The sequence below is a fragment of the Sceloporus undulatus genome, chromosome 1 (assembly GCF_019175285.1).
Source record: "Sceloporus undulatus isolate JIND9_A2432 ecotype Alabama chromosome 1, SceUnd_v1.1, whole genome shotgun sequence".
NCBI classification, from domain to species: domain Eukaryota; kingdom Metazoa; phylum Chordata; class Lepidosauria; order Squamata; family Phrynosomatidae; genus Sceloporus; species Sceloporus undulatus.
The window spans coordinates 25112137-25125706 of NC_056522.1; the positions used below are offsets into that span (position 1 = coordinate 25112137).

The 13570-nt window shown below is 41.7% G+C and overlaps 1 protein-coding gene across 9 annotated transcripts in view; it reads left to right on the plus strand.

The window, feature by feature from the left end:
- The window catches only part of KLC4 (kinesin light chain 4), a 76957-nt gene that overhangs the window by 20470 nt on the left and 42917 nt on the right, over positions 1–13570 (plus strand). For 4 of the 9 annotated variants that reach the window (XM_042446858.1, XM_042446862.1, XM_042446863.1 and 1 more), the window contains exons 1-6: positions 9657–9774; positions 10928–11199; positions 12073–12303; positions 12600–12678; positions 12884–13109; positions 13331–13418. In XM_042446858.1, the coding sequence (XP_042302792.1) occupies positions 10951–11199; positions 12073–12303; positions 12600–12678; positions 12884–13109; positions 13331–13418 (873 nt within the window). In that variant the 5' untranslated portion in view covers positions 9657–9774; positions 10928–10950. Of the gene's footprint in view, positions 1–4898; positions 4962–9656; positions 9775–10927; positions 11200–12072; positions 12304–12599; positions 12679–12883; positions 13110–13330; positions 13419–13570 lie in introns of those variants that run through there. The other 5 variants (XM_042446865.1, XM_042446866.1, XM_042446859.1 and 2 more) reach the window with 3 other exon arrangements.

Genomic DNA, 13570 nt, shown 5'->3' on the forward strand with positions numbered 1-13570 from the left:
CTGGCTTGCCTTTCTCTCACTGGAGATGATAGTGGATGCAGGGGAAGGCTTTTCTCTCAGGCAAGCCCTGATGGAGCTGGGTTACCTTTCTCTCCCTGGGGATAATGGTGGATGCAGGGGAGGTCTCTTCTTTCAGGCAAGCCCTGATGGATCTGGGTTACCTTTCTCTCCCTGGGGATGATGGTTTCTGTAATGCTGGTTGGTCCTCCCAAGGCTCTTGTGGAAAATTAGCTTCTATATAGTGTAGGTTGCTCAACTGGGTGGGGGTTCTGCTTTCAGGAACTGAAAGACAAAGATCAAGGTGCTGTCCATTCTTCTTGACAAAGAACCTTTGCAGTCAGATGGAGCCCTCCATGGAGGGGGATTGAAAGAATCAATAAAGGAGGGCCTGTTGCCTTGTATTGAATTAAACTTTATTTCTCTGATAGCTTCACTGACAAGTCAGGTAGGGTGTGGCCATGCTATTAGCATTACAAGAAAAAGTGGAAGACTAGCTGATGCTTAGTTTTTGTGGAAGGATTATCAATAGACAAAAGGCAAAGTGTATTTTGCTTTATGGAATGTGCTTGTAACCTAGGAATTGGAGTTTGATGATAAATGGGTCAGGTTTAAAAGCTCTTGAGAGCCACATCATCCAAATACATTCTACTGTACTAACTTTCTTAAAATATTTTACTGCCTTGGTTAAACTTGCTGCTTTGCAGCAATTTGTTCTCTTTGGAAGATAAAGCTCTGCTAAATCTCAGTAGGACCCAGCACTGCTGTATCAGCTTCGCAGAACGCAAAGGATGGGATTGGTGTATTGTAGCATGTTAAAGTGCCTGAAGGCCAGTGTAGCTCAGTTAAGGTAGAAAGCTGAATTGATTCTGGAAGACCTTTATCTATCTCTCGTGTATCACAGAGCTATGGTCAACTTAGTGTTTTTAGTGTCTGTTCCTCATTTGTAACTGGGGGTGATACTGAATCAATCTGTGAAACTGAGATCAAAATGGTAAATGTTGCAGATCTAAAAGTGCCATGATAGTTAGTCATGGTAATTTTTTTTAAAGTGCAAAGACTAATCAGGGCTACATTGTAAAGATGAAATTATTAGCAGTTGTAGCTATTTAAAGGGGTGAAGTCAAAATTAATATTTAACCCAACATTAAAGCTCCAGTTTTCTTCCGGAAGGTTCCACTTGGGAGACAGCCACTCGTTTCATGTAGCATTTCATGACTTGCACATATATAGTCATACTGAACAGGAACACATTGTTCTGACAGTTTAGAGGACAGGAAAGCCTAATAAGATTGGTGTCTCTAACCCAGTTTAAAAACAGAATAGAATCTTTTTAATGGATTGTGCCATTTCACTTTGCAAATAAGGAACTGCATTTCGCTCCTCCGCCAAAGTGTTCCTTTATGTAGAAAGCTAGTCTGTCAAGAAGAAGGCTGAGCTGGACTGTTGTGCTAGACTTTGTAGTTTTGTATACACAAAGATTTTTCTTTCCCATGAGTTTAAATTTAAATATACAGCATCTACCACTTGCAGCCTGAAGTATTGTTGGTGTGTCGTGTGTACCTTCAATTCGTTTCCAAGGGCCTGTACAGACAGGCCAAAATAAAGCTGCTTTGGGTCACTTTGGAAGTATGCTTCTTTAAATGATGCATGTGTCCTAAGAGTCCAGAAGCCAAGCTAAGGAGTGGACCACAGCTTTGACACTGCTTCTGGCCTCTTAGGGCACATGCATCATTTAAACAGCATACTTCCAGAGTGACCCAAAGCAGCTTTATTTTGGCCTGTCTGTACAGGCCCCTAAGGCAAACCTGTCACAGGGCACAGACCAGGAACATCTTTACTGCTGACTATGTCAGCTAGGCTTCTGGTTGTGGAGCAGTCCTGAAGCCTCATGGTAGCATCAGATACTGTCATTATTTATTTGCCTGTCTCCTAAGATGACCAAGAGCGGCTTACAGGAGGTTTCGTTAAAAAGCTAAAAAGCTGGAAAAGAATTAAATTATAATTTTTAAATACATTTTTAAAAACACATTTCAAATATAATTACTAATAAAGATAAATACAGCACACCTCTTCACATACACTACTGCTACATAATACTGGCAGATTCAGACCTGATACTTGTCTGTAATCCTTGGTCCCAAGGATGATAGAAGACTGCTGCTTTACAGGAAAATAAATCTTTTCCAAGATGGACTATGACTCTGGAGACCAGAGTTTGATTCACAGCTTGGCCATGAAACCCACTCGGTGGCCTTGGGCAAGTCACATGCTCTCAGCTTCAGGGGACGGCAGTGGCAAACCTCCTCTGAACAAACCCTGCTAAGAAAACCTTATGATAAGAGCTGCCACAACTAGAAGGCACACGAAAACAACAATATTGTAGTCGGCCCATAGATTCCCTCCTTGTGGTCATTCTGTAGGGTGGAGCCTCCTTTCCAGAAAGGCTGTGAATTAGGAGTACTTCAAATTATATGGTCCCTAATTATGATTGTCCAAATTAGAAATACTAGCTTCAATACTTCAAGATGCAATGTGTTTTGAAGCCACTATGGATGTAAATCATCACCTACTACACAAGGGACTCCTGCTTCACAGTGTCACACAAAAAAGTCTTTTGCGCAGGACTGAAAAGTGTGATCTCCTCAGATGATGCTGAACTGATACTGTTGAGTAGGGCTGATGAGAGATGCAATCCAACAACATTTTGAGTATGGTACTTGTTGGTCTTTGGTGCATTGAGAAGTGAGTGGTACAGGGCTTGTGATAGTTGGGTGAAACAGCACTCTTGAGTATGGGGACAAGTAAACGAGTGCAGCTAAGGCTTCTGAATAAGGAATCTTAGACTGATGCCATGAGCTCTTTGTTGGACTGCTAAGTAGATAAGGGAAGAAATCTGAAAAAGAGAAGGGTGTAATTGATTTTCCAGCTGTCCCTCCATTGGAAAGTAGCACAAGCTATTGGTGATTTGAGTCCAGTATAATGAACTGTGTATGTACAGAAATGCACAGATTACATCCCATAATCTAGTTCAAACAGGACTGGGGTTGCGTCAGTTCAAATTAATATGCTTACCATCCTTTAGCAAACCAGTTTGTTGTTGTAATTTGAGTGCTGGACTAGGAGACCAGGATTTGAATCCCTGCTCAGCCGTGGAAACCCCCTGGATGACCTTAAGCAAGTCACCCTCTCTTGGCCTTAGAAGAAGGCAAGGGTAAACCTCCTCTGAATCAATCTTGCCAGAAAATCCTGTGATAGGAACACCATTAAGCCAACATCAACTTGAAAGAGCATAACAAAAGTAACAACAAAACATCCTTTAACCGTCTTACTGCCCATTTTACTTTGCTAGAGAGTTTAAAGTTGTTTTGTTTTACCATAACTCAGGTCAAATGTCTATTTAAACACATACCTACTGTGCATTCATGACTGAATATCCCCAATGAATAAGCTGCATCTCTCTGCCCACCTGCTTGGATTCTGAACTTAGTTGTAAAGGAAGGAAGGATGTTTCTTCCTCCATGACCATCACATAAACACAACGGAGTGGTGGAGGATGGCCAGAGCAGTACTGTATGTCTTTCCTCACAAATAGAAGCAATTCCCTCATACCATCTCTCAATCTGCTAAGAGAAAGAAATTTCCAGTCTTTCCATTGATGAGGAAGACTTTCTGCCTCCATCACAGGAACACCGGGTAAATAGACTCTTTGCAGGAGGCTACTACAATGGTCTCTCCACATTTGCTGGGGTTAAGCGTAAAAAAAACCCTGTGAATGTGGAAAAACTACATTATTACATCCACCCACCGCTCTGACCATATCTCTCCTTTATTATCATCCCTTCACTGGTTCCCCGTCCCCTTCTGTTTTCAGTATACGCTCCTGTTGCTGACTTTTAAAGCCCTCCATGGACTGGCCCTCCTTATTTATCAGACCTTCTTTCTCCAACACCTTCCCGCTCAGGCCCTCCGTTCTGGTAGTCAAGGTCTGCTGTCTCAGCCCAGGATTTTCTCTGCCCCGCCCCAGATTCATCCCTTTTCACTTGCTGCCCCTCACTCCTGGAACCTCCTTTCCCCATGAGCCACACTCACTTCTTTAACTAGTTTCAAAACTGAGCTGAAGACCATCCTGTTCAGAGAAGCATTCCCAGGCATTGCATGAGTATTATTTGCTATTTGACGTTTTTAATTTGTTGCCTGTTTTATTGAACCCTTTCCTATATTGTTATGTATTATTTATATGTATTATGCTATTATTTCTTAGATTGTACGCTACGGGCAGGTTTACTCTTATCTATTCTATTGTTTGAATGTACAGCACTGTGCAAATCTACAGTGCTATATAAATAAAGCATAATATTAATAATAATAATAATACCTGAGAGAACAACTCTCTAGAAATCTCCACATCCTCTAGTGCAACTTTATGGTCAATATCTTCCAAAAATTGATCATAGACTCATGCTGGAGGACCTACAAATGCCTAGGGAAGTGTTTTCTCTAGGAATTTCTAGGTTCTCCAGCACAACTCTATGGTCAACGTCTGGCAAGAGTTGTGCTGGAGGATCTAGAGATTTCTAGACAGAGCATATTAATCAAAGCTGCAAATAATCAAATCTGCAAAAGTCAAAGCCACAAATATGGAGGGCCAACTGTATTTCTGTTTGTATATCTGGACCTGTTTATGGACTTACGTAGTTTGATGCATCTTGCATTTTGTTATTTTGTGAATAAACGATAGGAAGGAATATTACCCACATGTTTTCTTTGTATTGCTGAGTTTAAGACTAGTGTACCTACAGCCTTTTGTTTCCTAAACTTCTCGTAGCAAAAGCATGCTTTTTTTTCTGAACTAAAACTGGCTGCACACATCACACTTTATGTTCTTAGTTATAGGCATGAAAGAAATGGCTCTTCAGATGTTGAACAGTAGTTGCCATCAAGCCTAACCACCCTAGAGAATGGTAAGTTCTGATGGGAGCTGCTGTTTAACAACATTGAAAAGCAACAGATTGCACACATCTGATGGAAAGCTAATTAGTTGTAAGAGTAAGACTGTCCTGTCCTCAGAGAACTGTTTTATGTGTGTTACCGCTCTGAACTAGGCAAGGCAAACAGAAAATCTTGACTTGTACAGAAGTGTAATGGGCAAATTCTCCTGAGGGCAGAGAAATACCTAGTCACTTGTGGAACAGAGGTGCAATAGTTTCTTAGTTTTTTTGTGGGGTTCTTGGACTATGTGGCCATGTTCTGGAAGAGTTTATTCCTGACATTTTGTCAGCAGCTGTGGCTGGCATCTTCAGAGAATTCTGGGAATGAGTGGTGTGTGTGTGTATCTCTCTCTCTCTCTCTATGTGATCTTTGGTTGAGAACGTGGTTTACATGTTAATCTCTGTGTTGGTTTGTTGTTACCCCCCTTACCCTGGGTGATTTTCATTTCCATTTGCTGGGTCCTGATTTTGCTGTTTTTCAGGACTGGTAGCCAAACTTTGTTTTCTTTAAGGGTTTCTTCTATCCTGTTGAAGTTGTCCTTTGATGTATAGTAAAAAATACTTTCCCTTTGGGTGGTTGTTTGTCTTCACTCCTAAGGGTTTTTCTGAGTCTGGCAGTCCTTCTAATGTCTGAACTGGAATAACTATTTGCCTGTAGAGCCCAGTCTTGGTGCTTCAATTCCTCTTCCAAGTATTGGGGTTCACAGATCCTTTTTGCCTGGTCTACCAGTGTTTTTATTGTGCTTCTTTTTTTGTCCCTGGTGATGGTTGGAGTTCTTGTAGGTATCTCTCTGTGAGTGTAGGTTTTCTGTATAGTGTGTGGCCCAAACGTAAGTTCAGTTGTTTTCTCTTTCAGAGGAAGATGACAAGTAGGGGGAAGGTTGCAGCCGTGATGAATATAGAACACTAATAGGCAAACTGTGCCCTTTGGACTACATGCAGCCTCCTAGCCTATTTTTGCACATGCGCTTACTTAGAGGATGGTTCTCCTTCTCCAGTCAGAGTATAGAGGGATTCACAGGGGGATAAAATCAGGCAGGAAAGCTTAGGGGGAAACTAACAAAGTTTATTTTGTAGATTCACTTTAGTAACTCATGTAGCTTTTCTCCCTGCTCATTGTTGTGACTCAGCTCTGACAGTTGCTAGCCCCAGGGCTCAGAGTTTTATGTAGGAACTCTTGTGTTATCTTTATTGAAGTAAATATTGATGAGCTTATGATTCAAGCAGGATATGAGTGAACATTTTGTAGGCATGATTGAATTGCCACAGTACTGCTGTGACAAGCATGTTTGGTTATGTTACAGTGACTGTCTGCCTACTGTCCTGGTGTTTTTTGCCCCTGTCCTTACTTGTGCAGACTTGATAAACATCACATATGGGAATAAAATTGATGTTTTATTAGTGTCAGATTTATAGTTTCATGTCTTGTTCAATAAACAAGACAAATTTCCCCTTCCCATGTAGGAGAAAACTGTGCTTAACTTCACACACAAACCTCCTTGTCTTCTAAAAGTGTGATGAAGAGCCATTGAAGTCTTTGAGATTCTGTGATTTTTCTTTTATTAATCTGCTTCCAAACAGAATCCTGTGACCTTTCAGTCTTGTTGTTCTGACCACAGCTTGCTTTTAAGCAGATTTGAGCCTGAAACACAGCTTCCAGTTTGCTAGGACAGTTTTCCAAGGAGCCAAAATCACCACCACCTCTGCATGTCAAATATCACACGCTCCGGTCAGTATTTTGAGGCTAATATTTCAGAACATGCTGCCATAGGGCAGGGGTTCCCAACCTTTTTGACTCACAGAGCCCTTTTTTAAATCAAATCCTATGGTGGAGCCCCTAAGAGGTCTACCCTATGTCTTACAAGTTAATGGTGTTTAGGAGTATACACTTGCCCCTCCGTTTTCGTGGGGATCCGTGTTGCGCCCCCCCCCCCATGAAAACAGAAATCCACTTATATTCAAGCCCTATTGGCTTGAATGGCAGTGTGAAGAGAGCAAAAAGTTGATACCCTAAACCCAAAAACAAGAGGTTTGAAAGCAAAAAAGTCTAGGGGGGAAAAACTATAAAAACACAGTAGTTTTATTTGGACAAAATGAAATGATAGAATGCGAGAAGAATTGAAAAGATAAAATGTATACAATCCTGCAGACTGACTTGTTTTGGTCTGTGTGCAAAACTCAAATGTAAATAAAGGGCTGGTGTTAACAAAATGTACTGGGCTAGAAAACTGTACATCTCAAATATTGTATCAGGTGTATGGAGGTGTCATACATACAGAGTACTAGTACAGATACAAATAAGGTTCTTAACACCTCCAAGAAGATGAATAAAAGGGATAACACAGTAAGCCCATTACAACTGAGAAATAAACCAACCAAGACCAAACGCGTTTTGACTAAGAGTCTTCATCAGTGGTCAGGATTAACTGAAAAAATAAAATAAATAGGAATCACATATCAACAGAATATATATTGGGGACCATACAGTAGATAACACATAATACAGAAATACCTGGTGTTACAGCTTGAAAAATATATAGCAAAATATGTGGAGACATCCAGTAATAGTAAGCAAGTAGTTGTCCACTATGGACCTTGTGTAGTATAGAAACTTGGATATCATATCATTCTTGTGATAATCTCTCAGTTTCACACATACGCACCCCCTCCCTCCCTGAGTGAAGCTGAGAGTGAAGTTGCCTCCCATTAGTGAAGCTTCCCCCCACCATTAAAGTGCATTGGACTGCTGGTTTGCAAGACCCCATGAATTTTTAGGATTTGTTAATTCTGTGAAATGACACTGACTCACACCCACCCCATCTGCGATGTATTGCATGTCAGAAAATGGTGTATATGTGTTTTTCATTTAAAAAAATGGATTCTAGACATTTAAGAATCAGAATGAACTGGGTATTACAGTCACTGTGGCTGGGAAGGAAAGAGAAGTAGTGAAGACTTGTTCTAGTTCAGAAGGTGGGTGAACAAATAAAAGTATTCATAGGCTGTTTTCTTCTGGTACTTGCTAACTGATCCTTTCTGAACTTGCAAAATACTGAGATGGCATTGGTTCCTGGGGTTTTTCACTTCAAGTTCAGTAGTTCAACCTTTCTCCATTTGGCATTTTCCATATGCATTGGACTTCACTTCTCACCACCCCCTACCAACAGTCTCAGCAGTTGTGGTGGTGGGGTTTGTAGTTCATCCTATATGGAAGATCCTGGGTTGAAGAAGACTATTATGGTTGATAAACTTTCTTGTGCCTAGTATTTTGTGTTCATACCAGAGAAATTATTTCAGGCTGTGCGAGTAGAACTATAAAGGAAGTCTTAAGTCATACAAACTGTTCATGGTTAAGGATAGAAAGCACAATCCATTCTCACTGTAACATTGAGAAGTTTCATGTCTCTTGCAATGGCCTTAATAATAGCTAATAGGCATCTAAAAGGGAGAATGGTTCCTTCAGTATTAATATGAACAGAGAAAATAGTTCTTGATATGTAGGCAATGTTGAGCAGGTTGTAGGAAATGAAATGAGGGTGTGGAACAGAAAGGAGTATGGTCCCTGGTGGAAGTTTTGTCAAGATAATTTGGTGGGACAAAAGGGGGGGATTCCAAAATGCCATTACAAAAAACTGCAGACATTCATTTGTAATTAGAAGCTGAGGGAGGAACCTGATATGCCCATATAAAATTGCTTCTTGTATACTTGTGTGCAGCAGTCATAACTTTTTTTTATAAATTCTGTTTCTTCTCTTAAAGACCTAGCCTTGCACACAGCAGCCCAGTTACTGCAGTAGCAGTTTGACCCAATGGAATCAAATGAAAGTGTTTTGTTTTGACAAGCTTGTAAACTCAGTTCAGAAATCTTCCACCCCAATGAATAGTCCTCCAGTATTATAAAAACAAGGCACCGTGTTAAGCTACACACAGTGTGTGTTCTATAATGCTGGAGACGCTTTGTGGCTCTGAATTCGAGGGGGTCTTCTTGTTTGAGGTAAATCAACTCCCCCCCCTTTTTTTTTTAAATGCCTGCTAGCCAGGCCAGTTCACAAAGGATATATATATATATATATAGAGAGAGAGAGAGAGAGAGAGAGAGAGCTTTTCTTCACAACCTTCCTGCATGGTTTCATTCCCAGATGCAGCTGACAAATGCACTCCACACACAGGCTCTCCCTGCTGGGGTAGCATTTGCCATCCTTTTTTTCTCTGTCAGAATCAGAGTATCCATATTTGCCTCACACACCCCTTCTCTGCTTTGGAAGAGGAAACTGGAGCCTCTCACTGGGGTGTTTTGGGGATTTGGGGAGGGACTTTTCAATCAATCCACTGTTCCTGTCTGCCTCTTTGTTCTGCCTTCCCCCATAACTGTGTGGCCCAGGAGTGGGCAGGTGTTTCCTCACTGGCACTTTGGGTAGGAGACCTTGCCCTTGCAAAATCATGTTACCACCTTGGGAGCAGTGGGTAGTTCTGCTGAGAGACTCCCATTGTTCTGACAGTATTTGATTTTTTGATTTTTTTTGAGTGGGTCATTCTGTTAGGCTCAGTAAACAAGGGGGAGGCAGACTGCTGTTGCCTAGCAAAGAGCCCAGAACACACAGAGGTGGGACTACCCAAGAACAAAGGCAGATCTGCTGATAGCTTCCTCCCTCTTCTTATTCTTCCCTCCTTTGCTGGCTAGCGTAACAGCTTGGCCTCCTGCCAGTCAGATCACGTGAGTCCAGGTTGTCTCGCTTGCTTTTGTATTGAACAATCTGGGCAAACTGATCTGTCCGCTGTTAAGGAGGTAAGCACTTCTTATTCAAACCTGTGGGTGTGGGGTGAGCCTTAGCGCAAAGGGGTTTGGCAACAGGGGCAGGGAGGAAATAGATAGGAGCAGGGGGCTCTTTATGAGCATGTCTGGAGTGGAGCTGTCAGTATTATGTAGTCCCTATTAGTGCCAAGCATCTTGAAGAAGTCAAAGCCAGATGATTGCTTGCTGCAAAAGAGCAGAAAGCAGATCCTGTATCTTGACAAGAGATCAGGAATGGATCTATTAGATGAGGGAGTATCTTAGCTGTGCAAGATCTGTAACCCTTGCTTTTTCAGATTCCATAGCTTCTGGGGTGGGGGGGAAGATTGTGTGATTGTGCATCATATGCAAAGTTTTGTATTCCTGGCTTGTTTATTGTGCCCTGCTCCCAGCCTGCTTCTGGGTTCAAGTATGCATTAGTTGCCATTGTTTTTATCCTCTCACTTGTTTGACCAGACCCTGTGAACCCTAATGTTTATTGTAGAGGCGCATCTGGCACCTATGTAGTGCATCTCTGTGGTTATATTCAGGGAAAACTTTGCTGTAGAGATGAGAGAATGCACAGTGAGTGTCTTACTGGAGTCTAGATGTGTAAATTAGGAGGAGTGTACTTCTGAGCCTCCTTGATGGAGCTGAACAATTAACTGCCACCTTACTTTCTCTTTCCCACTGCATTTCCTCCAGACTCTCCAGTAAACATCCTGGATATTTTTTACTAAGGAACTGGGCCCAGGGTTTGGCCATCAAAGCGTTTTCTTCTAGTTCATAAGCTGTAGTAATATGTCTCAAAATACAGAGAGGGATCCTGTTATAGGGAGGAATGAGAAATAACCTGAAGACTTTCTCTTTTTCCTTTCTGTTACCATGTTGAAACAATTTGTCCGTAATCTGGTCTGTTCCGTGCTGGATCTCCATGACCTCTGGGCTCATTGTGATTCCCCTTGTGCTCTTAAATGGCAGCTAAATCAGCTTTCTTGATTCCCAATGGTGTGGGGGCGGTAAGAAAATGTCAGCTTTGACGTATCCTTATCTTTACCTATATGTGCTACTGCTGGTGACAGGTCATGCTCATGTTTTTTCTGAGTCTGCCCACTCCAAGTAAGGCTGTGCTCTATAGTAATACTACCTTTTCTTTCTCCTCCTTTAGGTGGAGGGAATAGCTGAAAGACTATGTCCACAATGGTGTACCCCAGAGAGGAAAAAATGGACAAACTAAGCCAAGAGGAGATCATTTCCAACACAAAACTGGTCATGCAGGGGCTGGAGGCACTGAAGAATGAACACAACTCAATTTTGCACAGCTTGCTGGAAACCATTAAGTGTCTAAAGAAGGATGAGGAAGCCAATCTTGTGCATGAAAAAGCCAACCTACTGCGCAAGTCAGTGGAGATGATTGAGCTGGGGCTTGGAGAGGCACAGGTGAGCTGCAATCTCTTGAAGAGTACTTTATTGTGATACACAAGTCCAGCAGAAGAAACTAAACAGAAATCATAAATAAGTAATTGAATACATTCAGTCATGAATAAGTCATTGAATACATAGACTAGGGTGATTGAAGATAAATGCACTTATCACATATTGCTTAGGTATAGGCAGGGCTGTGTGTTTTTCACTCTTTCACAGAACCACCGATCAATCAAAGTCTTAGACATAGAAATCAAACATCTTATAAATGTAGCTTCCTTTCTTTTCTTTTTTTAAATGCAATTTTAATGCATTTTTTAAACTTATAGTTATATAGTTACTTAAAATTCAAGTGAAATTGCTGAACTGGAAGCATAATGCAATTGGATTTCCATTTCTTCCTTGGGTATCCAAAGGCAAATTTGCAAAATAAGCAGACATACACTTACTCAGATTTGGGACATTTGCATGTTAGAGGGTTCATCTCTTATAGATGCCAAAAAGTGGGTAGACTCAGTCTAGAATTGTGACAATTCTAGCCAAATGCACACAGCTTTCTGTCCCTTGACAACAGAGACAGTGAATGCTGGATACAGCTAGTAGGCAATGATGGTATTCCCCAAGAGGCTGCATCCTTCCAACTATGAGTTGAACATTTAATATTCTAGTTTGAGATGTGTGACTAGATGCAAGCACTTAGATACTTTCAGCTCCATCTTAGATAATGATCATAATTCCAGTGGGCCTAAGCACTTCCAGAGCTGGTTTCTCCACTGAAGTTTGGCTTGGCTGCACAGGAAGCTTTTGGATACATTGTTAAGGGACAGTCAGGAAGGCACCTAGCATGTATTAAGCAACAACAAGCATTTCTTACTTTTCTTGGGCCAGGTGATGATGGCTCTGTCAAATCATCTGAATGCAGTTGAGTCTGAGAAGCAGAAACTGAGGGCCCAGGTGCGCCGGCTGTGCCAAGAAAACCAATGGCTGCGGGACGAGCTGGCAAACACCCAGCAGAAGCTGCAACGCAGTGAGCAGACGGTGGCACAACTTGAGGAGGAAAAGAAACATCTGGAGTTCATGAACCAGCTGAAGAAATATGATGAGGACGTGTCTCCATCAGTAAGCATCAAAAGGGGATAGGGAGAGTTTTCTGCAGAGAACACCTGTGTCCCCCCCCACCAGAGGCCAGTAGCAGTGATTATTCTTGATAGTGGATGAGTCAATCTGATCTGAATCTCATTGAGATAAGGCAGAGCTTCCTTGCCTTTGGAATTGAACTGGTGTTGCTTTGATGGGAAAGAAAACATTTTAGTGGACTTGGGTAAATATAAGTGTAAAGATTCATCCCTGCTCAAATATTCACAAGTTTATACTCATTTTTAAATTTCATTTCATTTGTGGTTCTCTTTTCTCAGGAGGAGAAAGAAGGCGATTCCACAAAAGATTCTTTGGATGACTTGTTTCCAAATGAAGAAGAGGATCAGGGCCAAGGGTGTAGGTTACATTTCTTCCTTCTTTAATAAGGGAGGAATGGGAGGAAGCCATGAAGGCTAAATTGAACTGTCTTTATACTGGTGTATCAGCAAATTTACTGGCTAGCTTGAAATTAAGGAAATGGAGCAGGTGGCAGTTCTCAGCTTTATGACTTAGGCATAACATGACAATGCAACCTGTTTACTAATGTGATGTGTGCTTGCAGTGCCTCACCAACACAGCAGTGCAGTAGCAGCTGCCCAGCAAGGTGGATATGAGATTCCTGCACGCCTTCGTACACTCCATAACCTGGTGATTCAGTATGCTTCACAGGGACGCTATGAGGTGGCTGTGCCTCTCTGCAAACAGGCGCTGGAGGACTTGGAAAAGACATCAGGCCATGATCATCCTGATGTAGCCACAATGCTAAACATCTTGGCTTTAGTATATAGGTGAGTGATGGGAATCCCCACTATTGATGGTTTAAAAGCTATAGTTTGTACAAATATGCAGGTATGAAACACTTCTAGGATAGAAAAATAGAGCTGTGTGGAGAGAGCTCCACATGTTGAGCTTGAAATGGAAAATTAGGTAGAAAATTGAATGCAGTAAATTCATTTCCTGTGATGTGAATTTTTGTATTGTACTGTATCTGTAAAATGTCTCGCTACAGGGATCAGAACAAATACAAGGAGGCAGCTCACCTGCTAAATGATGCACTTTCCATTAGGGAAAAGACACTTGGCAAGGATCATCCTGCAGTAAGTAGTCATTTCTCTCAGTTTTACCAGGTGGGAAGGTCTGAGTAGATGGAAGGTGGAATGTAGCTTTGCAGTCAGATAAACCACAGAAATGTTGCAGGGTATGACCAGGCAATCAGACATCAGAAGGATAACATGTGTAGACTTCAGGT